At 45.6% G+C, this 26,976-nt stretch overlaps 1 protein-coding gene across 1 annotated transcript in view; it reads right to left on the bottom strand.

The window, feature by feature from the left end:
* Positions 1–25,991, bottom strand: part of LOC125123622 (F-box only protein 36-like) — a 48,783-nt gene extending 22,792 nt beyond the window's left edge. The window contains exons 1-2 of the mRNA XM_047773704.1: positions 25,878–25,991; positions 8,610–8,718 (exon numbers count right to left, since the gene is read on the bottom strand). Coding sequence (XP_047629660.1) covers positions 8,610–8,718; positions 25,878–25,925 — 157 coding nt within the window. The 5' untranslated portion in view covers positions 25,926–25,991. The remainder of the gene's footprint in view (positions 1–8,609; positions 8,719–25,877) is intronic.
* Positions 25,992–26,976: the final 985 nt, after the last annotated feature.

The following is a 26,976-nucleotide window of genomic DNA, read 5'->3' as shown; positions in this document are numbered from 1 at the left end:
GGGTAAGTGGTTTGCCCAAAGTCACACAGTGATAACTAGGATTGAACTGAGCAGTTGTCTCCATAGCACATCTCTTAATTGTGACCTTATGTGGCCTTTAATGTCAGGCATAAGACCAGAATGTCTACACTCACCATTTCTTTTCATCATTGTTTTGGAGTTTTAAAAAAAAGGAAGACAAAAAAGGGATCAGGATTAAAAAGCAAGGAAAAAACTGCCATTACTACAAGAGCAGATGATCTAAAAGTCAGGAATTTTACTGAGAAATGATCCGTATCATTCCTTCATATACCAGTAATAATTAATTCAAAATTATGACAGAGTTCCTGTCATAGCTCAATTTTGTTGTTGTTGTTGTTGTTGTTGTTGTTTTGTCTTTTTATGGCCGCACCAGTGGCATATGGAGATTCCCGGGCTAGGGGTCCACTCTGAGCTATAGCTGCCAGCCTACACCACAGACACAGCCACGCCAGATCCTAGCTGTGTCTGAGAACTACACCACAGCTCACAGTAATGCTGGATCCTTAACCCATTGAGTGAAGCCAGGGATCGAATCTATGTCCTTATGGATACCAGTCAGGCTCGTTACCACTGAGCCACAACGGGAGCGCCTAAGTTTCTTCCTTTCCTTCCTTCCTTCCTTCCTTTCTTTCTCTCTCTCTCTCTCTCTCTCTTTCTTTCTTTCTTTCTCTCTTTCTTTGTCTCTTTGTCTTTTTAGGACCTCACTCGTGGCATATGGAAATTCCCAGGCCAGGGGTCCAATCAGAGCTGAAGCCGATGGCCTCTGCCACAGCCACAGCAACGCCAGATCCAAGCCTCATCTATGACCTGCACCACAGCTCATGGCAATGCCGAATCCTTAACCCACTGAGCGAGGCCAGGGATCAAACCAGCGTCTTCATGGATGCTAGTCGGGTTCATTAACTGCTGAGCCACAATGGGAACTCCGTGGGAGCTCCTAAGTTTCTATTCTTAGCTGCAAAAAATTATAAGGTGCTTGGGAAGAATTTGGACAAAAGATATACAAGACATTGAAAAAAACATTAAATCTCGATAAATAGAGAGAAATACCATACACCACACTCTGGAAGACTATAGGATGGCAGCTCTTCTCTTAAAAAACCTAAAAATTCAATCCATTTTCAATTAAAAATTGAGCAGTGATTTTTACATAGATTTACTAGCTGATCTTAAAACTCATATGCAGAGGGAGTTCCCGTCTTGGCTCAGTGGTTAACGAATCCAACTAGGAACCATGAGGTTGCGGGTTCGATCCCTAGCCTCCTTCAGTGGGTTAAGGATCCGGTGTTGCCGTGAGCTGTGGTGTAGTTCTCAGACACAGCTGAGGTGTGTGTTCAATCCCTGGCCCAGAGCAGTGTGTTAAGAATCTGGCACTGTAGCAGCTGTGACATAGGTTACAGCTGCAACTTGGATTCGATCCCTGGCCCAGAAATGTTCACGTGCCCTGGGTACAGCCAAATAAAAGAAGAAAAATTGTAACTGGGAGTTCCCTGGTGGTCTAGCAACTAAGGATTCTGCATTGTCATTGTTGTGGCTCAAGTTTGATCCCTGGCCTGGGAACTTCTGCATGCCTCAGGCATGGCCAAAAAAAAAAAAAAAAAAAAAAAAAGAAAGAAAAAGAAAAAAGGGGGTGTAACATATAAGATTCTTCCTTTTTTGCTTTTTTTGCTTTGGGGAGCCATACCCATGGAGGTTCCCAGGCTAGGTGTCAAATTGGAGTTATAGCCGCTGGCCATAGCCACAGAGCCAGAGCCAAGCTTCATCTGCAACCTACACCACAAGCTCAAGGAAATGCTGGATCCTTAACCCACTGAGCAAGGCCAGGGATCGAACCCAAGTCCTCATGGATCCTAGATGGGTTTGTTACCGCTGAGCCACAATGGGAACTCCCATAAGATTCTTTCTGCATTACCATATTTTGTATATATGCATTGGCCATTTCTGGAAGGATGTGTATGAAACTTAATGATGGTTGTCATGGGAACTGGGAAGATGGGGTCAGAGAGAGACTTATTTTTATCCTATAACTTTTTTAAGTGATTTAACTTTTATTATGTGCATTTTTTAATATCTCAAAAATTAGTTAACAAAAAAAATGATAAGACATGAGAGCCTTACTTAGATCTGTCTTTCCTGCTCTGTAGCCCAGAGACTGGTTCCCGTGCTTCTGCCTCTCGCTTCCTCCCACCTCACTCTCCACCCATAGAACCCAACCCTGGATCGGTCGAAATTCTAGAGATCTAGGCTGAAGAAGAGGAATAGCTGACCAGAGAGAACAGAGAGAAGCGTGGCCCAAGAGGTGATAGTTAAGCCTGAGAAAATCAAGTCTCAGGTCAAAGGTTGAGAATTGGGCCTCGAGAAAGAACCTAAAGAAAATGGATTATGGGAGTTCCCATCGTGGTGCAGTGGAAACGAATCTGACTAGGAGCCATGAGGCTACGGGTTCAATCCCTGGCCTTGCTCAGTGGGTTAAGGATCTGGTATTGCCATGAGCTGTGGTGTAGGCTGCAGATGCAGTTTGGATCCGGCATTGCTGTGGCTGTGGTGCAGGCCTGCAGCTGTAGCTCCGATTCGACCCCTAGCCTGGGAACCTCCATATGCTGCAGGCGTGGTCCTAAAAAGCAAAAAGAAAAAAAAAATGTTTACAGCATGGGGTTGGCTCAGCTTTGGGAAGAAGCTTAGGACTGTTCTTTCCCACTTTCTCGTTCCTGGTATAACAATATTCGTAAGATCTAAAATTCAAGGAGTTCCTGTTGTGGCTCGGTGGTTAACGAATCTAAGAACCATGAGGTTATGGGTTCGATCCCTGGCCTTGCTCAGTGGGTTGAGGATCCAGCGTTGCCATGAGCTGTGGTGTAGGTCTCAGACGAGGCTGGGATCCCATGTTGCTGTGGCTGTGGTGTAGGCCGGCAGCTACAGCTCCGATTAGACCCCTAGCCTGGGAACCTCCACATGCCGTGGGTGCGGCCCTAAAAGGACAAAAGACAAAAAAAAAAATCTAAAACTCAGACCAATATTTCAGGATATTAGTATTTATTTATATTATCAATTTTTCTGTTATAGTCCCCATTTCAAACATTGCCTCATTCTCTCCATAAAGCACCTAAATGCCCAAGAGAATTTCAGTTCTTTGACATCTAAACCATATTTCCCACATTTCTTTTTGCATGCAATAGCAGAAATAAAAAAAATTAAAAAAAAGAAGAACTTTTTTGCCATTTGGTTCAGAAAATAGGGTTGTTGAAGTCATTTGGTTTTATCACAGGGATTTTTGCGGATTGGCCTAAATACCTAACTACCACTTGTAACTCATTGAAGATCTAAGCAACCAACTTAAAAATGGACAACCAATTTTAAAATGGATATAAGTTGGAAAACAACTTGTTTTTAGGTTGGACTCAATCTCAATTCATGAATCAGCACTTTCAATTGAGTTGCTATGGGCACATTTTTGCCTGAAACAAAATCTAAAAAAATATTTTGATAGCTCATTTTCTGATTGTTCCTATTTATTTTTTTAAAGGCATCAGAAAAAAAATTCAAACTTCATAGACAAATGGCCAGAGAGTACAAACAGGCAAATTATATGAGTTCCCATTGTGGCTCAGCGGTAACAAACCCGACTAGTATCCATGAGGATGTGGGTTTGATCCCTGGCCTCCCTCAGTGTGTTGAGGATCCGGCGTTGCCATGAGCTGTGGTGTAGGTTGCAAACACGGCTCAGATCCCAGGTTGCTATTGCTGTGGCTGTGGTGTAGGCTGGCAGCTGCAGGTCCTATTTGACCCCTAGCCTGGGAACTTCCATATGCAGCCCTAAAAAAAAAAAAAGACCAAAAAAAAAAAAGACAAATTACAGAAAAAATATAAATGGCTCTGGTGTAGGCCGGTGGCTCCAGCTCCAACTGGACCCCTAGCCTGGGAACCTCCATATGCCGCAGGAGCGGCCCAAGAAATGGCAAAAAGACAAAAAAAAAAAAGAGTAACAATATCTAATTAGCGATGGCAAGGGTGTAAGGAAACTCCTAAATCCTGTTGGATGGATACGGTGGTAGGCAGTACTTTAACATTTAACACAGCACTTTTTGGGTGAACAATTTATGAGTGTAGATTGGCATTTTATGTAAGTTCTTCATGACTCAAAATTAAAACCAGTGACAGCAAAATATTAATGAAGTTTCATTTTACGAACAAACATTGAAATGATGTAAATTTCTCAATTTAATATTCTTTCAGAAATGGCATAATTATAAAGTTGGCATAATTGTACAGGTCAAATTGAAACCACACAACTCAGATTGGGACTTGAACCCAGCCAAGACTCACGTTAGGACTTGAACACACGGTCGTTTAATTAAAACCACGTGCCTGGTCTCGGGACTTACTGAAGTTTAGGTTCTTTATGTCTCAGAGCGGAAGGGATTCAGTCAGATGCAAAGTGATAGCTAAGAAGTGGACTTCTTGAGAGAGACTGAGTGTGGGCCATTGCAGAAGGGAAGAGGCCTCGAAATATGGGGTGGTGAGTTTTTTAGGAGCTGGGTAATTTCACAGACTAATGAGTGGGAGGATTATTCCAACTATTTGGGGGGAAAGGGTGGGGGTTTCCAAGAATTGGGCCACTGTTCACTTTTTGGCCTTTTAAGGTCAGCCTTGGTGCTGTCATGGCACCTGTGGGCATGTCACTTAGCCTGTAATGCGTTATGATGAGCGTATAATGAGTCATAAGTTCCACTGGAAGTTGAGTCCAATGACATACTGGACCTACTTGGTTCTAACCAGCTATGCTATTTCTTTTTTAATTTTTTTCTTTTTTTAGGACCTCACCTGTGGCACATGGAATGTCCCAGGGTAGGGGTGGACTCTGAGCTGCAGCTGCCAGCCTCCACCACAGCCACAGCATGTGAGCCACATCTGCGAACTACGCCACAGCTTGCAGCCACACCAGATCCTTAGCTCACTGAGCAAAGCCAGGGATCGAACCCACAACCTCAAGGACAATATGTTGGGTTCTTAACCCACTGAGCCACAACAGGAACTCCAAGCTACGTCAGATTGTATCCTGCCCGCTTCCTTCTCATTTCGAAATGAGTTGTAGGTGGCATTTGCCCTACAACTCGGAAGTGCTACTCCAGCGGGTTAACAGAAATACCACTGTAACCGAGCTAGGGCCTTGTGGGGCTCCTAGTCACACCAGGCTTTCGGTGTCCCCCATTTCTTGTTTTTAGAGAATAAGCCTCAGCCACCATGACCTTCCCTGAGTTCCAAAGGGCAGTTGCTAATCAGGGAAGAGATGCAGAGACCAGGAAGGAGCAGTGCAGACTTGGGACAGGGACCGAGTTCCTCCTTAAGGAAAAGGCATAACAATATCTTTGAGCCTTTCTGCACAACTAAAACCCCCCAAAATGCAAGAAGCAGTCCTCATTCCTGGAAGAAGGAGGGCCACCAGAACCAGTCCTGGGGCCACTAAACACCTGCTTTGAAAGACAATGCAAGCTTGCCTCTACCCCGATCCTTATCTGTGGCCCTATTTTCCACCCCCCAAACTATGAATTCACCTCTTTATCCCTTCCAAAGGGGGCACAGTCTTTAAGGCCTTAGCCAGCTGTGGCCCTCTGCCTGGCAAAGCAATAAAGCTATCTTTTTCTCCTTCATCCAAAACTCTGTCTCGTTTCTATTCGGCAACGGGAGACGGAGGCCACATTCCAGCAGCACCATCTTTGTCTAGTTAATATTGCCTTACAAATGGTTTTCAAGAATCCACTCGGGTGCTCCCTGGTGGTTTAGTGGTTAGGGCGCTTTCACTGCTGTGGCCCGGACTCAATCCCTGGTCTGGAAACTGAGATCCCACATCAAGCTGCTGAACTCCATGGCAAACATTTTTTTTAAAAAACTCACCACTTAGGAGCTCTCTTCACGGCTCAGCGGTTAATGAACCCGACTAGGATCCATGAGGTTGTGGGTTCAATCCCTGGCCTCGCTCCATGGGTTAAGGATCCAGCATTGCCGTGAGCTGTGGTGTAGGTCGAAGACCTGGCTCAGGTTGAGGCAGAATACTAACTCAGGTAGTCGGTGTAGGAGCCAGGGCTTTGATGCATTCTTTGATATGGCTATTGATTAACATTTGTGGCTTAAGGGCTTCAGGGAGTAACAATCCCCACAGGCCTTGTTTACTACACCCAGAGGGAGGGACATTTATCTCTAAGCCCCTGTGACTCAGTTTATGGGAAGAGAAGGGCAAAGAAACCATGCGACTTCCGGGACATTGACACCCCTCAGACCCCTATTGGACAAGCACTGATACAGGTAACTGGGCAAGGCCAATGGGAGGAAACCACATCTTTCTGGACCCCACGCTAGGACCCCCTGGCTGCGCTCATGCCATTCAGAAGTTCCCAGGGCAGGAATAAACCCTCTCAACAGCCGCTATAGGAACAACTCCTTAACCAGTTGAGTCACAAGGGATCTCCCCAAATTTAAAATTTAGGTTGTTGTGCGTGGATCACCGCAGTAGGCAGAACAATGCTGCCACCCTTCCCCCCAGATGTTCCTTATCCTAAACTTCAGAACCTTTGAACTTAAATGGCAAAAGGGACTTTGCAGATGTGATTAAAGATCTCAAGATAGGGAGATAATCCTGGGTGAACTGGGAAAGCCCAATATAATCAAAAGAGTCCTCAAAAGGAAATAAGGAGGCAGGAGAGTCAAAGTCAGAAAAGAGATGAGGGGAGTTCCCGCATGGTGCAGTGGAAATGAATCCAACTAGGAACCATGAGGTTGCAGGTTCTATCCCTGGCCTCGATCAGTGTTAAGGATCCAGTGTTGCGGTGAACTGTGGTGTAGGTCGAAGACTCAGTTCAGGTCTGGAGGTGCTATGGCTGTAGTGTAAGCCAGCGGCTGTAGCTCCGGTTAGACCCCTAGCCTGGGAACCTCCACAAGCCACAGGTATGGCCCCCCCCACCAAAAAAAAAAAAGAAAGAAAATGGAGAAAAAAAAAGAAAGAAAGAAAAGGGATGAGGGGACTTTCTGCTACAGTGAAGTGGGTTAAGGATCTAGTATTGCTGTAGCTGTGGTGGAGACTGCAGTTTGGGCTTGGATTTGCTCCCCTGGCCCTGGAACTTCCATATACCTTGGGGTGATGACGGGGGGGAAAAAAGGGGGAGGAGGAAGAGCAAGTGCAAAGGCCCTGAGGTAGGAGTCTGCTTGGTTTGTACAAGAGACACCGGGAGGGTCCGTGTGCCTGAAGCAGGGTGGGCGGGAGTGGGGGGTGGGGCTGAAAATCACCCACTGCAAGACGGATTTTCACCCTGGGCGAGACAGGAAGTCATCAGAGGATTTGAAACAGAGTGGTAACAAGACTTAATATGTTTTTTGTTGTTGTTGTTTTTGTTTTTTGTTTGTTGTGGGGTTTTTTTTTTGTATTTTTGCCTTTTCTAGGGCCGCTTCTGTGGTATATGGAGGTTCCCAGGCTAGGGGTCTAATCGGCCTACGACAGAACCACAGCAACGCAGGATCCGAGCTTTGTCTGTGACCTACCCCACAGCTCACGGCAACGCCGGATCCTTAACCCACTGAGCAAGGCCAGGGATCAAACCCGCAACCTCATGTTTCCTAGTCGGATTCGTTAACCACTGCGCCACAACGGGAACTCCAATGTATGTTTTTAAAGGCTGATTCTGGCTGCTGTGCTAAGAACAAAGGATTGTGGGGCAAGGGCAGGAGGAGTGAGACCAGTTAGAAGCTAGTTCAATGATCTGGGAGAGAGGTTGTCATTGGTGGGACCAGGGTTGGTGTTGGCGAGAAGCATTCGTTTATTAGTTATCTGTACAAAGGATCCCCAAATGTACAGGCTTAAACCCAGCATTTATTAACTCACAGTTCTGAGGTTCAGGTACCTAGGAGTGGCTTAACCAGGTGGTTCTGGCTCAGGGTCTGTCTCCCATGAGGTTACAGCCAACAAATCACCTCAGATGATGGATCTGCATCATCTGAGACCTTGACGGAGGCTGTATTTTTGGCCATGCCCAAAGCAGGAGGAAGTTCCCCAGTCAGGGATCGAACCTATACCACGGCAGTGACAACTTGGGGTGCTTCAGCCACTGAACCACCAGGGAATTCCGAAAACTGAAATTTTAAAAGCCCGTTTGGGTGTATCCCTATCCCCCTCCTCCCTCTTTTTTTTTTTTTTTTTTGGTCTTTTTAGGGCCGCACCTATGGCATTTTGACGTTCCCAGGCTAGGGGTCTAATCGGAGCTACAGCTGCTGGCCTACACCACAGCCACAGCAACACAGGATCCAAGCCAGGTCTTCGACCTACACCACAGCTCTCAGCAACACCAGATCCTTAACCCACTGAGCAAGGCCAGGGATCAAACCTGTGTCCTCATGGATCCTAGTCATATGCATTTCCACTGAGCCACAAGGGGCACGCCACAATTTTCTGTTTTCTGTTTTTTAAGAACCCACTGTTGTATTACATCTGATAATTACATATCAGTGTTTCAAATGATGAGAGATTTGATACTTCTCGGGCAGAATCTATCACTAACTAAAGAGATGTTAGCCGTAAGTACTAAGAGGCTCCCCTTCCCTACCCTGAAGGTGTGAATTCTCCAGGAAGTTTTCATGAGTTTCTTTTGTTTCTCCAGGTTTTGCTGATCGATATTCACTCCTCAGAGAGATCTTCCACCATCTAAAGATTACCTGTGATTGAACAGATAGGAGGGGAGATGCATTAAAACTGATTTCAGTACAGTGGCTGTGTCTAGGTCTGGGGTTTTAAAAAAAATCACCATCATGGAGTTCCCTGATAGCTTAGTGGGTTACAATTCTGGCATTGTCACTGCTGTGGCTCTGGTTACTGCGGTGCTGAGGGTTCAATCCCTGACCCGAGAACACCTGCAGGCATGGCCAAAGGAAAAAAAAAAATCACTGTCACAGAAGGCACATAGGCTGGGTGCCCAATATCAGCTATAATCTCACGAACTGGCATCACATCAAATTAGAAGTGAGGTCTGTGCTTCAGTGAACATTTTCTGTGGAGATTAGGGGCACAAAAATCAAAGTGCTGGAAGGAATCTTAAAAATCTATCAAGTCAATTGATGTTTCAATCACCCCGGGCCAAAAGGCTAGGTGTTTCTTGACGTCGATGAGAACGGAGATTCTTCACTTTGGAAGCCAATTCCAAAGTAATTACTCGGCTCGCCCCCTCCTTTCCTGGTCGACAGGGCAGACGCAAGGAGTGGAGCCTTTTCTCCCGGAGAGCAAAGCGTACTTGGAAAGGGTCAGGAAAAGCACCATTATGCCCTGATGGATGCATGAAAGTGCCATTACCCAGGACACCTCGTGGTAATGGATCTGCCGAAAGTGCCTTTCACTTCTATGAGCTTTTGTTTTATCAGAAGCAAACCTCATTTCCATGGTTACCAACGGCTCATCAGTGCTATGTGCATTTCCTGGCATCTTCGACCAAACTCGCTTCTTGAGGGAGAAGGTGGGTAAGGAGACAGTGACTGGCTGCAACGGGTTGGCTTTTTTCTAGTTCTAGATTCTTGCCTCAATGGTATTGCCGCGTAAGGTTACAAATCAGTGCAGGCTCTACCCTAGGCAAGATTGTTAAGCAAGAGAAACTTGCCGGGAGTTCCCGTGGTGGCGCAGTGGTTAACGAATCCGACTGGGAACCATGAAGTTGCAGGTTCGATCCCTGCCCTTGCTCAGTAGGTTAACGATCAGTGGGTTAGCATTGCCGGGAACTGTGGTATAGGTTGCAGACGCGGCTCAGATCCTGCGCTGCTGTGGCTCTGGCGTAAGCCAGCGGCTATAGCTGCGTTTAGACCCCTAGCCTGGGAACCTCCATATGCCGCAGGAGCGGCCCAAGAAATGGCAAAAAGACAAAAAAAAAAAAAGAGAGAGAAACTTGCCTCGGAGGGAGTTCCCATCATGGTTCAGTGGTTAACAATCCAACTAGGAACCATGAGATGTGGGTTTGATCCCTTGCCTTGCTCAGTGGGTTAAGGATCCGGCATTGCCATGAGCTGTGGTGTAGGTCGAAGACGCGGCTCGGATCCCGTGTTGCTGTGGCTGTGGTGTAGGCCTGATTAGACCCCTAGCCTGGGAACCTCCATATGCTGCAGAAGCGGCCCTAGAAAAGGCAAAAATACAAAAAAAAAAAAGAGAGAGAGAGAGAGAGAGAGAAACTTGCTGAGACAAGTCCCTTCTTTATTCAATGTCCTCTGCCCCCTCCTGGCCCGCCCAGCCCTCCCTGTGGTCCTCATAGGTCCTAGGTGCACTTCCTTGGGCCTCTGCACTGGCTTCGACCATTCTCTGCCCCCTTCCCAAGGCCCTTCTTGGTGTTGGTCTGGGAGGCCGCATCTCCCCAGCCCTTTGGCAGCACAACTTCTGGCCTCCTTACGCCTCCCCCCTGGCCTACACGGCTGGGCCTCAGCCAGCTTTCCCGCCTTCTAGAGCCGCCCTCCCATCTCCCTCCTTTCTCCCCAGGACTCCCCATTCCTGATGTTTGAGAGAAGGTGGAACCCTTTCTAGGGAAGAAAAAGACCTTTTTTCTTTAATGGGGCTGTACCCACAGCCTATGAAAGTTCCAGTCGGTCCAATCGGAGCTACAGCCACCAGCCTACACCACAGCCATAGCAACACAGGATCTGAGCCGCTTTTGTGACCTACACCACAGCTCACAGGCAACGCTGGATCCTTCACCCACTGAGTGAGGCCAGGGATCGAACCTACGTCCTCATGGATACTCGCCAGGTTTGTAACCCACTGAGCCACAAGGGGACCTCCAGGAAGAGACCTTTTACACCATCGTACTGAGCGCACTGCCGAACAGAAAGTAGGTCCACAATAAGTACTTGTTGGGCACACTTAAGGGGATTTTCGTTTAGATTTTGTTGCTAATCTCCACACGAGCTGAGGGGAAAATATGTATGTAAATTACAAAACTCTGTAATCGCTCAAAACTGTGGTAGCTGATTCCTTCCAGAAAACCCCTTAGCCTACCACTTTTGTTTTTTGTCAGCATGAGACTCACCAAAATCATCCTCTTAAGTAGCTTTCTGCCCTATCTCCATGGCGTTCAGAATCTATCAGTCTGTTAGGGCTGCCATAAAAAAAAAAATCACAGGAGTTCTCATCGTGGCTCAGTGGTAACAAACCCCACTCGTATACGTGGGGATGCAGGTTTGATCCCAGGCCTCGATCAGAGGGTTAAGGATCTGGCAGTGCTGCAAGCTGTGGAGTAGGTCATAGGTGGGGCTTGGATCCTGCATGGCTGTGGCTGTGGCTGTGGTCAGCAGCTGCAGCCCTGATTGAACCCTGAGTCTGGGAACCTCTATATGCTCTGGATGGGGCCCTAAAAGAGCCAAAAAAAAAAAAAAAAAGGAAAGGAAGGAAACCACAGACTGGGTGGCTCAGCAGAAACAGAAACGTATTCCCTCACACTTCTGGAGGCTAAAAGTCCAAGATCAAGGTGTCAGCAAGATTGGTGTCTCCTGAGGCCTCTCTCCCTGGCCTGCAGGTGCCACCTTCTTCCTGTGTCCTCATGTGGCCTTTCTCCTCTGAGCCTGGGCAATCCTGGTGTCTCCTCCTGGTCATAGTGGATTAGGGCCCACCCTTATGACCTCATTCAAACGTAATTCTTTTTTTTTTTCTTCTTTCTTTTTTTTTTGGCCTCTCTTGTGGCATGCAGAAGTTCCTGGGCCAGGGATTGAAACCATGCCTTAGCAGTGACAATGCTGGATCCTTAACCTGCTGATTCATCAGGGAACTCCCTTAATTAGTTCTTGAAAGGCCCTGTCTACAAATAGTTACATTAAGGATTAAGATTTCAATATAAGAGTTTAAGCAAGGGAGGAAGGAGGCCAATTCAATCTAAAACAAGAGGATATCAGGTATGACAGTGGAAAGAAGATGGTTCTTAAGTTTTTTTGTTTTTATTTTTTAATAGCCACTCAAGCATAAGGAAGTTCCTGGGCCAGGGATAGAATCCAAGCCATAGTTGCGACCTATGCCGTAGCTGTGGCAACACTGGATCCTTTAACTCACCAGGTCAGGGATTGAACCTGCACCTCCACAGTAACCCCAGCCTCACTGCAGTCAGACTAGTTTTTTTGTCTTTTACACCCAAGGCATATGGAGGTTCCCAGGCTAGGGGTCCAATTGGAGCTGTAGCCTCCAGCCTGCATCACAGCCACAGCAATGCCAGATCCGAGCCGTGTCTGTGACCTACACCACAGCTCACGGCAACACCAGATCCTTAACCCACTGAAGGCCAGGGATGGAACCTGAATCCTCATGCATACTAGTCCGATTTGTTTCCACTAAGCCATGGCAGGAACTCCGCTGACTTTTTTAAAAAAAATTTTATTGCAGTTGATTTATAATCAGCTGTCAATTTCTGCTGTACAGAAAAGTGACCCGGTTATACATATGCATATATATATACACACATTCTTTTTCTCACATTATCCTCCGTCATGTTCTATCGCAAGTGATTAGCTACAGTTCCCTGTGTTGTACGGCAGGCTCTCATTGCTTATCCACTCCAAACACTATTGTTCGCATCTACTAGCCCCAAACTCCCGTCCAACCCGCTCCCTCTTCCCACCCCTTGGCAACCACGAGTCTGTTCTCCATGTCCATGAGTTTGTTTCTTGTCTGTACATAGGTTCATTTGTGCCATGCATTAGATTCCAGGTATAAGTGATAGCATATGGTATTTGTCCTTCTCTTTCTTGCAGTCTGATTTTTTTTAACCCACTGTGCCACAGCAGAAACTCCAAAAGAGCATGAATTTTGAAACGTAGACAGACATAGCCCATTTATTTAATCTCTCTGCCCTTCAATTTTCCTTCTCTTTTTCATCCATTAAATATCCCACTAAAATTAATACTAAATACTATAAGTAACATTCCCGGTATTTTTTTTTCTTTTTATAGCTGCATCTGCAGTACATGGAAGTTCCTGGGATAGGGGTTGAATTGGAGCTGCAGCTGTAGCGTATGCCACAGCCATGGCAACACCAGATCTGAGCCACATCTGCAACCCAAACCACAGCTTGTGGCAATGCCGGATCATTAATCCACTGAGTTGAGCCAGGGATCGAACCCTCATCCTCACAGAGACAATGTCAGGTCCTTAAGCAGCTGAACCACAATGGATGAAGATGCCAGGTAGTTTGAAGGCTAAGGGTTGAATAGGAGCTATAGTTGCCAGCCTACACCACAGCACAGCAACGCCAGATCCAAACCGCGTCTGCAACCTACATCAGCTCATGGCAATGCCAGATCATTAACCCACTGAGTGAGGCCAGAGATCAGTCCTCATGGGTCCTAGTCAAGTTCGTTACTGCTGAGCCACAATGGGAACTGCCTTCTTGGCATATGGAAGGTCCCAGACTAGAGGTCAAATCAGAGCTCCAACTGTCGGCCTACACCACAGCCAGAGCAAAGCCAGATCCAAGCCACCTCTGCGACCTCACCACAGCTCACAGCAATGCTGGATCCTTAACCCACTGAGGGAGGCCAGGGATCGAACCTGCATCCTCGTGGATGCTCATCAGATTCATTTCTGCTGAGCCACGACGGGAACCCCTCCCTGCTTTGTTCTTTATACATATAATCTAGAACTTTTAGAACTAGTTGGGAAGTCAGAAATAATTTAGTCCCTTTCCTGAGACTCACGTACGTGAGGGAAATATTTCAAAGAGGTTAAGTCAGAAATGAAGTCAGCCTTCCCTACAACCACTCTACCAGATATTATATTACAGTTGAACTCGGACACAAGAAAGACAGACACAGAAGGAGTCTGGAAGGTCAGTGGAATATCTCCCCCGCATCCACCTTGGCACTCTGCAGAAACCTTCACCGGAAGGTCCCCTCTGGGGCACATGCCCCTAAGTTACAATGATGTAATCAGCTAGACCTCCAGCCAGATGGAGCAACTAAATTGTGGGTTAAATGCAAGTGTTTGGAACGTATGAGTTCTAGACAGGGCGTTACTCCAGAAACATCTGGTTACTGCGCTTACTTCTTATGTGGTTCAAAACTAGGCAGAGAGGAGTTCCTGCTGTAGCACAGCAGGATGGGTGGCATCTCTGCAGCACCAGGACACAGGTTCAATCCCCAGCCCGGCCCAGTGGGTTCATGGATCCGGCCCTGTGACAGCTGCAGCATAGTCAGCATCTGATCCCCAGCTTGGGAACTCCACACGCTGCAGGGTGGTCAAGAAAGAAAAATAAAGGCAGAGAAACACCTGTACAATCTTACTTGTCAGCCTCATATCTTGCCCATCTTTCATTTCATCCATTAAAAACGATTTCCGGTGAACCCAACTAGGAACCATGAGGTTGCAGGTTTGATCCCTGGCCTCCTTCAGTGGGTTAAGGATCTGGTGTTGCCGTGAGCTGTGGTGTAGGCCGGCAGCTAAAGCTCCGATTTGACCCGTAGCCTGGGAACCTCCATATGCCGCGGGTGTGGCCCTAAAAAGATGAAAAGACAAAAAAAAAAAAAAAGAAATTTCTGGGAGTTCCTGTCATGGCTCAGCGGTAATGATCCTGACTAGTGTCCATGAGGACGAGGGTTCGCCTCGCTCAGTGGGTTAAGGATCCAGCATTGCTGTGAGTTGTGGTGTAGGTCGCAGATGTGGTTCGGATCCTGTGTTGCTGTGGTTGTGGTGTAGGCCCCCAGCTACAGCTCCCATTTGACCCCTAGCCTGGGAAACTCCATATAGTCCATGGGTGTGGCCCTAAAAAGCAGGAAAAAGGAAATAAAAAAAATTCTGACCTCTCTTTTGCAAATTAATTAACCCTCTGGTTCTTTTTTTTTTTTTTTGTCTTTTTGCCATTTCTTGGGCTGCTCCTACAGCATATGGAGGTTCCCAGGCTAGGAATTAAATGGGAGCTGTAGACGCCAGCCTACACCAGAGCCACAGCAACTCGGGATCCAAGCCGGGTCTGCAACCTACACCATAGCTCACGGCAACGCCGGATCCTTAACCCGCTGAGCAAGGCCAGGGATTGAACCCACAACCTCATGGTTCCCAGTCGGATTCATTAACCACTGAGCCACAATGGGAACTCCTAACCCTCTGGTTCTGATTTAGAAGGCCATATTTGAAGGGCTGGCCATAATGGCGTCTGAAGGGAGGAGCCTCAGGGCACAGACTCAAGTTACCCTGTACACACAGACACACATCCGACCCGGCTCCTCTGAGGTATTTAAAGTGAATGACTGAGACTATAACACTTGCCTAAGGAAACACGGCTGGCTGGAGCCAGAACCCAAGCCTCCTCACTCCTAACTGGTAAACACAGGGTTTGCTCTGAGTCACAAAGCTCTCTTTATACACAGCCTTCATCCCACAGCTCATCAGACCACGCCTACAGAGCAGGACACCAGACATCCACTGCTCAGAACCACCGCTCAGCCTAGTCAAGACTATGCTACAGGCCAATATCCCTAATGAACGTAGATGCAAAAATCCTCAACAAAATACTAGCAAACTGAATCCAAAAGCACATTAAAAGGATCATAAATCCTGACCAAGGAGGATTTATCATTGGGATACAAGGACGGTTCAACATATGAAGACCAATGAATGTCATACGCCATGTTGACAGAATAAAAGATAGAAATCACAAAAAAGACTATTATGCTTGACACACTGTACTTAAGAAAACAGAAAAAGATATTAGACACTTATTACCTCTCAAATCAGTACATTTCTTTTTTTCTTCTTCTTCTTTTTTTTTTTTTTTTGGCCTTTTTAGGGCTGCACCTGCGGCATATGGAGGTTCCCAGGCTAGGGGTCTAATCAGAGTTGCAGCTGCTGTCTACACCACAGCCACAGCCACGTCAGATCTGAGCCATGTCGGCGACCTACACCATAGCTTACGGCAATACCAGATGCTTAACCCGCTGAGCGAGGCCAGGGATTGAACCTGCGTCCTCATGGACACTAGTCAGATTCACTTACGCTGAGCCACCACAGGAACTCCTCAAATCAGTAAATTTTTTTTTGTGTTCAAACCCAATGCTAGTGAGGACAAGGAACAATGAGAGCCTGCAATATTCAGTGAGAGGAATGTAAATTGGCTTGCAAATATCTAACAGAAATTTTATTTAAAAAAAATTTTTTTTTGGGGGGGGGTCTTTTTAGGGCTGCACCCACGCATATGGAGGTTCCCAGGCTAAGAGTCAAATCAGAGCTATAGCCACTGGCCTACACCACAGCCACAGCAATGCGGGTCCAAACCATGCCTGTGACCCACACCACAGCTATGGCAATGCCAGATCCTTAACCAACGGAGCGAGACCAGGGATGGAACATGAGTTCTTATGGATACTAGTTGGGTTCGTTACTGCTGAGCCACAACAGGAACTCCAGCACTTCCCAGGGGTTTTGCAACTGTTTAGAACTGGCTGGAATGTGTTTCATCAGGCTCTCAACCACCTGTAAGCAGTGCATGACTGTCTTTTTATGGATGAAGAAGCTGACCGCAGCCAAGATAAGCAACTTGCCCAGGCAGAGTCTGACCCAGAAGGAGTCTCGTTCTCCTTCAGTCCCTCTCCTGGAAGAGCAGGCAATCAGCTTCCTTATAAGATACAACTACCATTTGGCATCTTAGCAGAAATCATGGGACCCATGAGAATTCTTTAAAAATTCTATTTATATTTAGCATATTTTTAGATTTCTCATAGATTGCCAGTGAATCTTTTTTAAAAACTAGAAAATTGAGCTTCCTTTTATTTAGTTGGGGTTTTTTTGTTTTTGCTTTTGTTTTTTTGGCCATACCCAGAGGCAGGCAGAAGTTCCCAGGCCCCAGGATCTAACAGGAGCTACAGCAGTGACGTGAGGCACAGCAGCGACAATGCTAGATCCTTAACCCACTGGGCTACCAGAGAACTACAATCAAGCTTACTTTTTCGTTGTTGTTTTTTGTCTGTTTGTTTTTGTTTGTTTGTATTTTTAGGGCATATGGAGGTTCCCAGGCTAGGGGTTGAATCAGAGCTGTAGCCACCGGCCTACGCCAGAGCCACAGCAGCGCAGGATCCGAGCCGCATCTGCAACCCGCACCAAGCTCACGGCAACGCCGGATCCTTAACCCACTGAGCAAGGCCAGGGATCGAACCCACAACCTCATGGTTCCCCGTTGGATTCATTAACTACTGCGCCAAGACGGGAACTCCAAGACCTCTTTTTTAAAAGTAAGCTCAGGAGTGTTTCCGTTGTGGACAACACACGGCCCCACCACAGGCCCCCAGGTCAGAGATTGTGCCACTCCTGTCACTACATCGGCTGAAAATCCTACCACTGGGACAAAACTAGAGACTCTGAGGGTTTGGATTTAAACCCTAGTCTCTGTCATTTACCTTGGGCAAATGTCTTTTTTGCTTTTTTTCTTTTTTAGGGCCACACCTGCAGCATATGGAGGTTCCCTGGCTAGGGGTCGAATCAAAGCTACAGCTGCTGGCCTAGACCACAGCCACAGCAATGCCAGATCCGAGCTGAGTCTGCAACCTACACCACAGCTTGTGGATCCTGAACCCACTGAGCAAAGCCAGGGATCAAACCCACGTCCTCATGGATCCTAGTCGGGTTTGTTAACCACTGAGCCACGAAGGGAAAGCCAACCTTGGGCAAATCTTAATCTGTTTTGATCTCAATTTCTTCATCTCCAACCATGCTCACCTCATTGAATTTTGGAGGGATGACCTGGGTAAATCCAAAGTGCCCAGCCCGGTGACAGACAGAGGATGCCAGCACCTGAGCTTCCGGGAGGAAGGTCTTTGCCTCTTTCCTTCCCCCTTTTCTTCTTGTTCCTCTGCTGGTCGGTCCTTCATGTTTATAACAACACACGCAGCCCCAAATACCAACAGATCAGAACCTTGTCCTTGTTCTCATCAACTATCTAGCAATATTCAATCATACTTCAACAAGCTGTGTTTGTGCGTTTGTTTGTTTGGTCTTTTTTAATGGAAGTTCCCAGGCTAGCAGTGTACCTGGAGCTGCCGCTGCAGGCCTGTGCCACAGCTACAGCAACACTGGACCTGAGCAACATCTGCAAAGTACACTAGAGCTTGCTGGTAAAGCCAGATCCTAAACCTACTGAGCTAGGCCAGGGATCAAACCTGCATCCCCACAGGAGTTTGATCCTTAACCCACTGAGCCATAAGGGGAACTCCTTTTTTATTTTTTGTTTTTTGCTGTGCCCTCAGCATATAGAAGTTCCTGGACTGGGATAAAACCTGAACTACAGCTGTAACCCAAGCCACAGCAGTGACAGCACTGGATCCTTAACCCGCTTTAACACAAAGGAACTCAAGGAAGAAAAATTTTTATTTTTTATTTTTTTTTTGTCTTTTAGGGCAGGGAGAGGGTTGAGGAAGCGGCTTTGCTGTGGGCCATGGTGTAGGTTACAGACACGGCTCGGGTCCCGCATTGCTGAGGCTGTGTTGTAGGTGGGCAGCTGTAGCTCTGATCTGACCCCTAGCCTGGGAACTCCAAAGTTTTGCTTTCTTAATTGTATTCTTCAAAGATCTTTATTTCACCTTTTCACTCTGACTTGGTATATGATCTTTCTAATCATCAGTAATCATTAAGAGGTATATATTCTTTGCTCTAAGTATTTTCTCAGAAGCATAATTAAAGGGTCATCTATCAGAGTTCTTGACATGGCTCAGTGGGTTATGAACCCGACTAGTATCCATGAGGATACAGGTTCGATTCCTGGCCTCACTTAGAGGGTTAAGGATCTGGCATTGCCATGAGCTGTGATGTAGGTCATAGACGTGGCTCAGATCTGGCATTGCTGTGGCTGTGGCATAGGCCAGCAGCTACAGCTCTGATTCGACCCCTAGCCTGGGAACTTCCGTATACCATGGGTGCAGCCCTAAAAAAAGACCAAAAAAGAAAAAGGGGGGTCATCTATCTATCCAGTTAATACACAAAGTTGCTCATAAAGGATTAGGGTGACTTCCCGGCTACTCTACTAAATGGGGCATATTCTGAATCTTTGTTAGCATCTGTCCAAGAAACACAACTGTAATTTAGCACACAACTGCTTTGGCTTTCTCCTGCAGACTATTGTTATTGCATCAGATCAAATTTCTCCCTGTTTTGGAAATCATATGTAATTAGGGGATTTTCCAGAGTAGGTTGAGATACTGTATCATGGAACGTTTATGAAAGATTTTTATTAGGTGAGGAAGGATTATGTTATCAGAACAGCCTACTGAGAAATGGAGAAGCAAGAATTGCAAGGGCAAACTGCATGTAATTTTACCTTTCGATATTACTCAAAAGCTTCAAAGAATTTGCATTTCAAAACGTAGAGAGATACTTTTTTTTTTTTGCTTCATAGGGCCACACCCAAGGCATATGGAAGTTCCCAGGCTAAGGGTCAAATCGGGGCTGCAGCTGCCCGCCTATACCACAGCCACAGCAATGAGGGACCTCAACCGTGTCTGCAACCTACACCATGGCTCACAGCAATGCTGCTTCCTCAACCCTCTGAGCAAGGCCAGGGATTGAACTCATATCCTCATGGATACTAGCCGGATTTGTTTCCACTGCACCACAACAGAAACTCCAGAGCTAGCCTCCTTTTTTTTTTTTTAAAAAAAATGTCTTTTATTGAAGGTGTATTAATTTCTACTGCAAAGTGATTTAGTTATACACATTCTTTTGCATATTCTTTTCCCTTATGGTTTATCACAGGATATTGAATATCCCTCCCTGTGCTATACAGAAGAGCTTGTTCATCCATCCTACTTATAATAGTTTGCATCTGCTAATCCCAAACTCCCAGTCCATCCATTCCTCACCCCGCTCACCCTGGGCAACCACAAGTCTGTTGTCTGTGTCTGTGAACAGAGCTAGCCTCTTTTTGATTTCCACTTTCAGAACTCTGTAAACAGCTCAAATTCTAGATTCCAACTGTGCTCTCCCATAGCTTCTGGATTTTCTTCCAAACTTTTGCTTTGGTGCTTGGGCTCCCAGGTTGTTTTCTGTTTCTAGCTATTACAAATATAGTTTCCTGGAGTTCCCATCATGGCTCAGTGGTTAACGAATCTGACTAGGAACCATGAGGTTGAGGGTTCAATCCCTGGCCTCGCTCAGTGGGTTAGGGATTCGGCATTGCCGTGAGCTGTGGTATAGGTCGCAGATTCGGCTCAGATGCCACGTTGCTGTGGCTGTGGTGTAGGCCGGCGGCTGCAGCTCCTATTGTACCCGTAGCCTGGGAACCTCCATATGCCTCGGGCCTGGCCACAGAAAAGACAAAAAGACAAAACAACAACAACGACAAATACAATTTCCATACATATTTGTGTACAACTTCCTGCCCTCTCCACCCCTTTTAAAAGGTGTTAACCAGGAGTTCCCGTTGTGGCTCAGCAGAAACAAATCTGACCAGCATCCATGAAGATGCAGGTTCAATCCCTGGCCTTGCTCAGCAGGTTAAGATCTGGTGTTGCCATGACCTGTGGTGTAGGTCTCAGATATGGCTCAAATCCGGTGTTGCTGTGGCTGAGGTGTGGGCCAGCGGCTATAGCTGCTATTCGACCCTAGCCTGGGAACCTCCATGTGCCGAACAAGAGTCTCCTTGTAGCACAGCTGGTTAGGCATCAATGTTGTCATCGCAGAGGCTCCAGTTGCTGCTGTGGCATGAGTTTGATCCCTGGCCGGGGAACTTCCACATGTGCTGGAGGCCAAAAAAAAAAAAAAAAAGAAAGAAAAATGTTAACTGTCTTCTATTAGTTAACAACCCTTTATAATACATTGTCCCGGGTAAAATAAGTGTGGTTTCTGCCTCCTTGGCGGACCTTGCTTGAGATTCTTGGAATGAATCTTTTGCAGTTTATTTTGTGGGGTACTTGCTGACAGCTTTTAATCTGGGAATATGTCACATCTAGGACATTTTCTTGTATATTTTTCTTCTGGAATTCTTTTTTTTTTCTAGATATTGGACATCCTGATCTAATTTGTTTATTATTATTATTTTTTCCTATTATCTGTCTCTTACTTTTGGTTCTTTTTTTCTAGATTTTCTTGGTTTTATCTTCCAACTCTTTTATGGATTTTTTTTTTGTTTTTCCTATTTTTTCTTTTTCTTTCTTTCTTTCTTTTTTTTTTCTTTTTAGGACTGCAACCACTGCAAAGGAGGTTCCCAGGCTAGGGGTCTAATCGGAGCTACAGCTGCTGGCCTGCACTACAGCCACAGCAATGCCAGATCCGAGTTGCGGAGGGGACGAAGAAGAAAGTGATTCTAACCACCTCTTTTTTTTTTTTGGTCTTTTTGCCTTTTCTTGGGCCGCTCCTGCAGCATGTGGAGGTTCCCAGGCTAGGGGTCCAATTGGAGCTGCAGCCACCAGCCTACGCCAGAGCCACAGCAACTCGGAATCCAAGCCACGTCTGTGACCTACACAGGGTAACGCTGGATCCTTATCCCACTGAGCAAGGCTAAGGATCGAACCTGCAATCTCATGGTTCCTAGTCAGATACATTAACCACTGCGCCACGACGGGAACTCCTCTAACCACCTCTTAAACAGAATTTCAACCATCCCTACTATTTCTAGGTCCTCTTTTACCCTAGCTTTCAAAAGAACCTGTTTCCACCCATCCCTGAGACGCCCTTCTCTGGGTTCTAGGGTGCAAATCTGATTGATTCTTGGCTTCCCTACCACTAGCTTATATTTCAGCTTTTTCAGGGCTGTTAAATCAGCTACCAGCAAGCCATCTGCTTTCCACAAAACAAAATTACTGCCTTCGTCGCCTTTCCCATTCTCCTTGTCTTTGTGGGTTTATGCTTTAGAAAACCCTATAATTGTTGTTTTGGTAGTGTTGCCAGAAGGAGGGAAGATGTATAATAATACTTAAACTAGAGGCTGCACTTTGTGTATTCTTAAGAGGTTTAAAATGCTGTCGAGAATCTGATATTCTATATTTGTCATTTTTTATTAAATGCATAAGATGGTAGTCAACGTTTAAACTTAGGAATATCTACTAAGTTTATAATGATTTTAAGATGTTTAAAAGTTTAAGAGAGTTTGGTCATCTACATTTTTTCTTTTGGCCACACCCATGGGATGTGGAAGTTCCCCGGGGCCAGGAAGCAAACTTTGGCCAAAGCAGTGACCCAAGCCACTGCAGTGACAATACCCGACCCTTAACCCACTGCACCACAAGAGAACTCCTAATTTATAATTTTTAAGGTGATTTTATTGTGTGTAAATAATGCTTAAATGTTTAAAGGATTACAATTTAAGCGTATAAGCTAATATTAATCAAAGAACCATGAAAACAAGTGTTTTTAATTTTAATAAAAAGTAACTTCAAAGAGAAAATCATGTTCTAAAGTGGCATGATTGTCTAAATAGAATTAAATCTTTTCTCTAGATAACTGATAAAAAATAACTTGATTTATAATTGAATTTACTAGTTTTGGAAGTTGTAGTTGAGGGTTTAAAGAAGAATAGACTTTTAACTTCTACCTTTAATTGAATATTTGTGATAAACACATGTTTTTTGTTTTGGTTTGGTTTTTTGTCTTTTAAGAGCCACACCCTCAGAAAATGGAAGTTCCCAGGCTCGAGGTCAAATCAGAGCTGGAGCCACCAGCCTACACCACAGTCATAGCAACACCAAATCTAAGCCATGTCTGAAACCTACACTGAAGCTCACTGCAACACCGGCTCCTTAAACCACTGAGCAAGGCCAGGGATTGAACCTGCGTCCTCATGGATACTAGTTTGGTTGGTAACTCATTGAGCCACGATGGGAACGCCAAGACATGTAATTGTAATAAATGTAAAATGTTTGTAACAGATTATAAATAATTACAAATAATTATAAAATAGAGTTTCTTAAGTCAGATTTAAAAGATTTTTTTTTTTTTTGGTCTTTTTGCCATTTCTTGGGCTGCTCCCTCAGCATATGGAGGTTCCCAGGCTAGGGGTCCAATTGCAGCTATAGCCTCCGGCCTACACCAGAGCCACAGCAATGTGGGATCTGAGCCGCATCTGGGACCTACACCACAGCTCATGGCAACACCGGATCCTTAACCCACTGAGGGAGGCCAGGGATTGAACCTGCAACCTCATGGTTCCTATTCAGATTCGTTAAACACTGAACCACTACAGGAACTCCCAGATTTAAAAGATTTATTTAGGAAATTGGGGACAATTGAGTGGCCACTTGGAAAAAGAAAATTGATTTATGCTTCATACCAGGATAAGCTCCAAATAGATCTGCATTTTAAAAAATGAGAACACACCAGTACTTGAACAAAAAAAGAAATGAAATCTCTTATTATCTTTCCATGTCTCAAAATACAAAAGCCAGAGAAGATTGATACATTTGATTATATAAATATAAAAAACTTTAGCATAGCAAATCTCCAAAGATTTGTTTGGAACTGTATAAAGTAGGTTTTGTTCATAATACCTCCAAATTAGAAACAATCAAAATATCCACTGACAGGGAAATAAATACATCCATATGACAAAATATTACTCAGCAATAAAAAGAACTACTGATGCATGGAAAAAATATGTTTGAATCTCAAAAGCATTACGCTAAGTGAAAGAAGCCAGATATTAAAAAGAACCAGGAGTTCCCTTTGTGGCTCATCGGATTATGGACCTGACTGTTTCCATGAAGATGTGGGATCAATCTCTGGCCTCCCTCAGTGGGTTAAGTATCGGGCATTGCCTCAAGCTGTGGTGTAGGTCACAGACATGGCTCAGAACCTGTGTGGCTATGGCATAGGACAGCAGTTGCAGCTCTCATTTGACCCCTAGCCTGGGAACTTCCATATGCTGCAGATGCAGCTGTAAAAAGAAAAAAAAAAAAAGAACCAGATATACTGTATGATTCCATTTTAGGGCATGTTGAAAAAGGCAAAACAGATAACAAGTCAGGGAGTTCCCGTCGTGGTGCAGTGGAAACGAATCTGACTAGGAACAATGAGGTCGAGGGTTTGATCCCTGGCCTTGCTCAGCGGGTTAAGGATCTGGCATCGCTGTGAGCTGTGGTGTAGGTTGCAGACGCGGCTCAGATCCTGTCTTGCTATGGCTGTGGTATTGACAGGCAGCTACAGCTCTGATTCAACCCCTAGCCTGGGAACCTCCATATGCTATGGGTACAGCTCCCAAAAGACAAAAAATTAAAATAAAAAATAAAAATAAATGAGCAAAAGACAGGAAAACCAAGTTCACAGGGAAAAAATTCCACATGGCTCATCAACTTGAAAAGATTCTTGGAGTTCTCATTGTGGCTCAGGGGCTTGAGAATCTGACTAGAATCCATGAGGATGTGGGTTCGACCCCTGGCCTTACCCAGTGGGTTAAGGATCCAGCATTGCCACACTTGGGGCTTGCAGATGCAGCTTGGATCCATGGCTGTGGTATAGACCTCAGCTCCAGCTCCAGTTTTTAGCCTGGGAACTTCCATATGCCGCAGATGCAGCCTTCACAAAAAGGAGAAGACGAAAAAACAACACTCTATTAGAATAAATCATATTGGAGCTCCTACATAATTCACAATTACTGTCATTTTTTCCTTACCATGAATCAAGACTTGGCCATTTACACTTCAGACACAATCTCACACTAGGCACATTTTTCTGAAAGCAAAACTTATACTATATTTTGCACGAAGGAAAGGGAATAAGAAAGAAAACTATACATACTGATGATAACATTTTCCCAAAAGAAATCCAACATGAGTACTTATGATTCGGGGGCCGGGGGGGGGGGAGTCATGTGAGTAATGAGAGGCTAAAACACGGCAGTCACACCAAAGGGGATGGGACGTCCCAGCGTTCCTACTGTGTGAAGGCACAAATGGGGCTTCAAGTGCATTGGAGCAGGTGTTCTGGACTCAGAAGAACAATCCAGCTAAGGACTTACTAGTGATGACTTTGGGTAGGGTCCATAATCTCTGTTTGCCTGTTCTTGTTCACATCTTCTGGAAGAATGAACATGAACTGATACGTTACAAGTGTTTAGCAGGGTACCAGATACATTTTAATTTCTTACCTATTGAAGTGCTGCTGAAATTTGTTAACTTGGCAGGCCAAGAGTACAGATGTACTTCCCTAGGTTTAGAAGAAGCACAGATCAACTCTTCCAGTTCCAAGTTAAAGAACTTGGTGAAACCCACAATTGTCTAAGTCTGGAGATGGTGGCACCATTCCCAAGAGCAGCAAGGCAGTGTGAGTCTAGGCCACGCCAGTCAGCTCCAACACAGGCTTCTCAGAGGCCTGACCCCAAAATACTAAGTGTGTCTGCCAGATGGGTGTGCTAGAAATCTCAGAGAAATTCAAAATATTCTACAAGCAAAAAGATCAGGAGTTCCCATCGTGGTTCTACAGAAACGAATCTGACTGGCACCCATGAGGACACAGGTTCGATCCCTGCCCTTGCTCAGTGGGTTAAGGATCCGGCCTTGCCAAGAGCTGTGGTGTAGGCTGCAGACTCGGCTCGAATCTGGTGTTGCTGTGGCTGTGGTGTAGGCTGGCAGCTACAGCTCCGAGTCAACCCCTAGCTTGGGAATTTCCATATGCCACGGATGCAGCCCTAAAAAAAAAAAAAAAAAGTAATAAGATCAAACCAAGGAAAAAAAAAGCCCTGAACACAGATGCAAGTGGAGCTTTTTTTAAAAAAAAAAATATTATTAATACAATATTATCTTCTGGAACAGTGCCTGGAAAAAATAATACAATCTGGAAACCTCTCTCCCAAACCTTCCTGGATCTGGGCAGGAAAAGTGACTAAGCAGGTAGGAAGGCCCAGGTTTCCATGGCTCCACTTTACAGAGTGTTTTTAGTGTTTTTCAGGACGTACCTGCCCCCACGCCTGTAAGCTGCTTCTCTTTTTTCGTTTTCTTTCCATGGGGCGTGGAAGTTCCCAGGCCAGGGATCGAACCTGTGCCACCGCAGTGAAAGAGATTAAGTAAGAAAACTGTACATACTGGTGATAACATTTTTCCAAAAGAAATACAACACGACTACTTATGATTCGGGACGGGGGGGCGGGGGGAGTCATGTGAGTAATGAGAAGCTAAAACACGGCTGTCACACCAAAGGGGATGGGATGTCCCAGAGTTCCTACTGTGTGAAGGCACAAATGGGACTTCGAGTGCATTGGAGCAGGTGTTCTGGACTCAGAAGAACAATCCAGCTAAGGACCTACCTTTAACAGCCAGGCCACCAGGGGACTCTGGCATGAGTTGTTTTGTTTTGTTTGTTTGCTTGCATTTTAGAGCTGCACTTGCGGCATATGGAGGTTCCCAGGCTAGGGGTCAAGTTGGAACTACAGCTGCTGGCCTACGCCAGAGCCACAGCAACGCCAGATCCGAGCCCTGTCTGCAACCTCCACCACAGCTCATGGCAACGCCGGATCCTTAACCCACTGAGTGAGGCCAGGGATCGAACCCGTGTCCTCATGGATCCTAGTCGGGTTCATAGCCTACTGAGCCACAACGGGAACTTCCAGGATGAGTTTTTAACTTACATTTGGTGACAAAGGAGACATTTGGGGGGGGGGGATGCGCTGGGGTTGTGGGATGGAAATCCTATAAAATTGGATTGTGATGATCATTGTACAATTATAAATGTAATAAATTCATTGAGTAATAAAATTTTTTTTAAAAATACCTTACATTTGGTGGGAGTGTGCTTGATGTGCTCTGAGAAGGCATTTCATTCATTCCGATTTCACAAGCACTTAGGGTACCACGTTATTCTCGGCAAAACAGGCAAAGCTCCACCCCCATGGAGATTACATTCTATGGGGCGAGGACAGGGAGACGGCCGATAAAGAAAAAAGTAAATACATTTCACAGTGTGTTAGAATGTGATCAAAGCCGTGAAGAAAGATAAACTAGGAAAGGAAAATAGGGAGCACTGGGTGGCAGTGGGGTTCCATTTTAAATAGAGCGGTC

Source organism: Phacochoerus africanus, chromosome 3 (assembly GCF_016906955.1).
Source record: "Phacochoerus africanus isolate WHEZ1 chromosome 3, ROS_Pafr_v1, whole genome shotgun sequence".
In the NCBI taxonomy this organism is placed as follows: domain Eukaryota; kingdom Metazoa; phylum Chordata; class Mammalia; order Artiodactyla; family Suidae; genus Phacochoerus; species Phacochoerus africanus.
The sequence above is the reverse complement of the archived record's forward strand: the minus strand, read 5'-3'. Positions and strand labels throughout refer to the sequence as shown.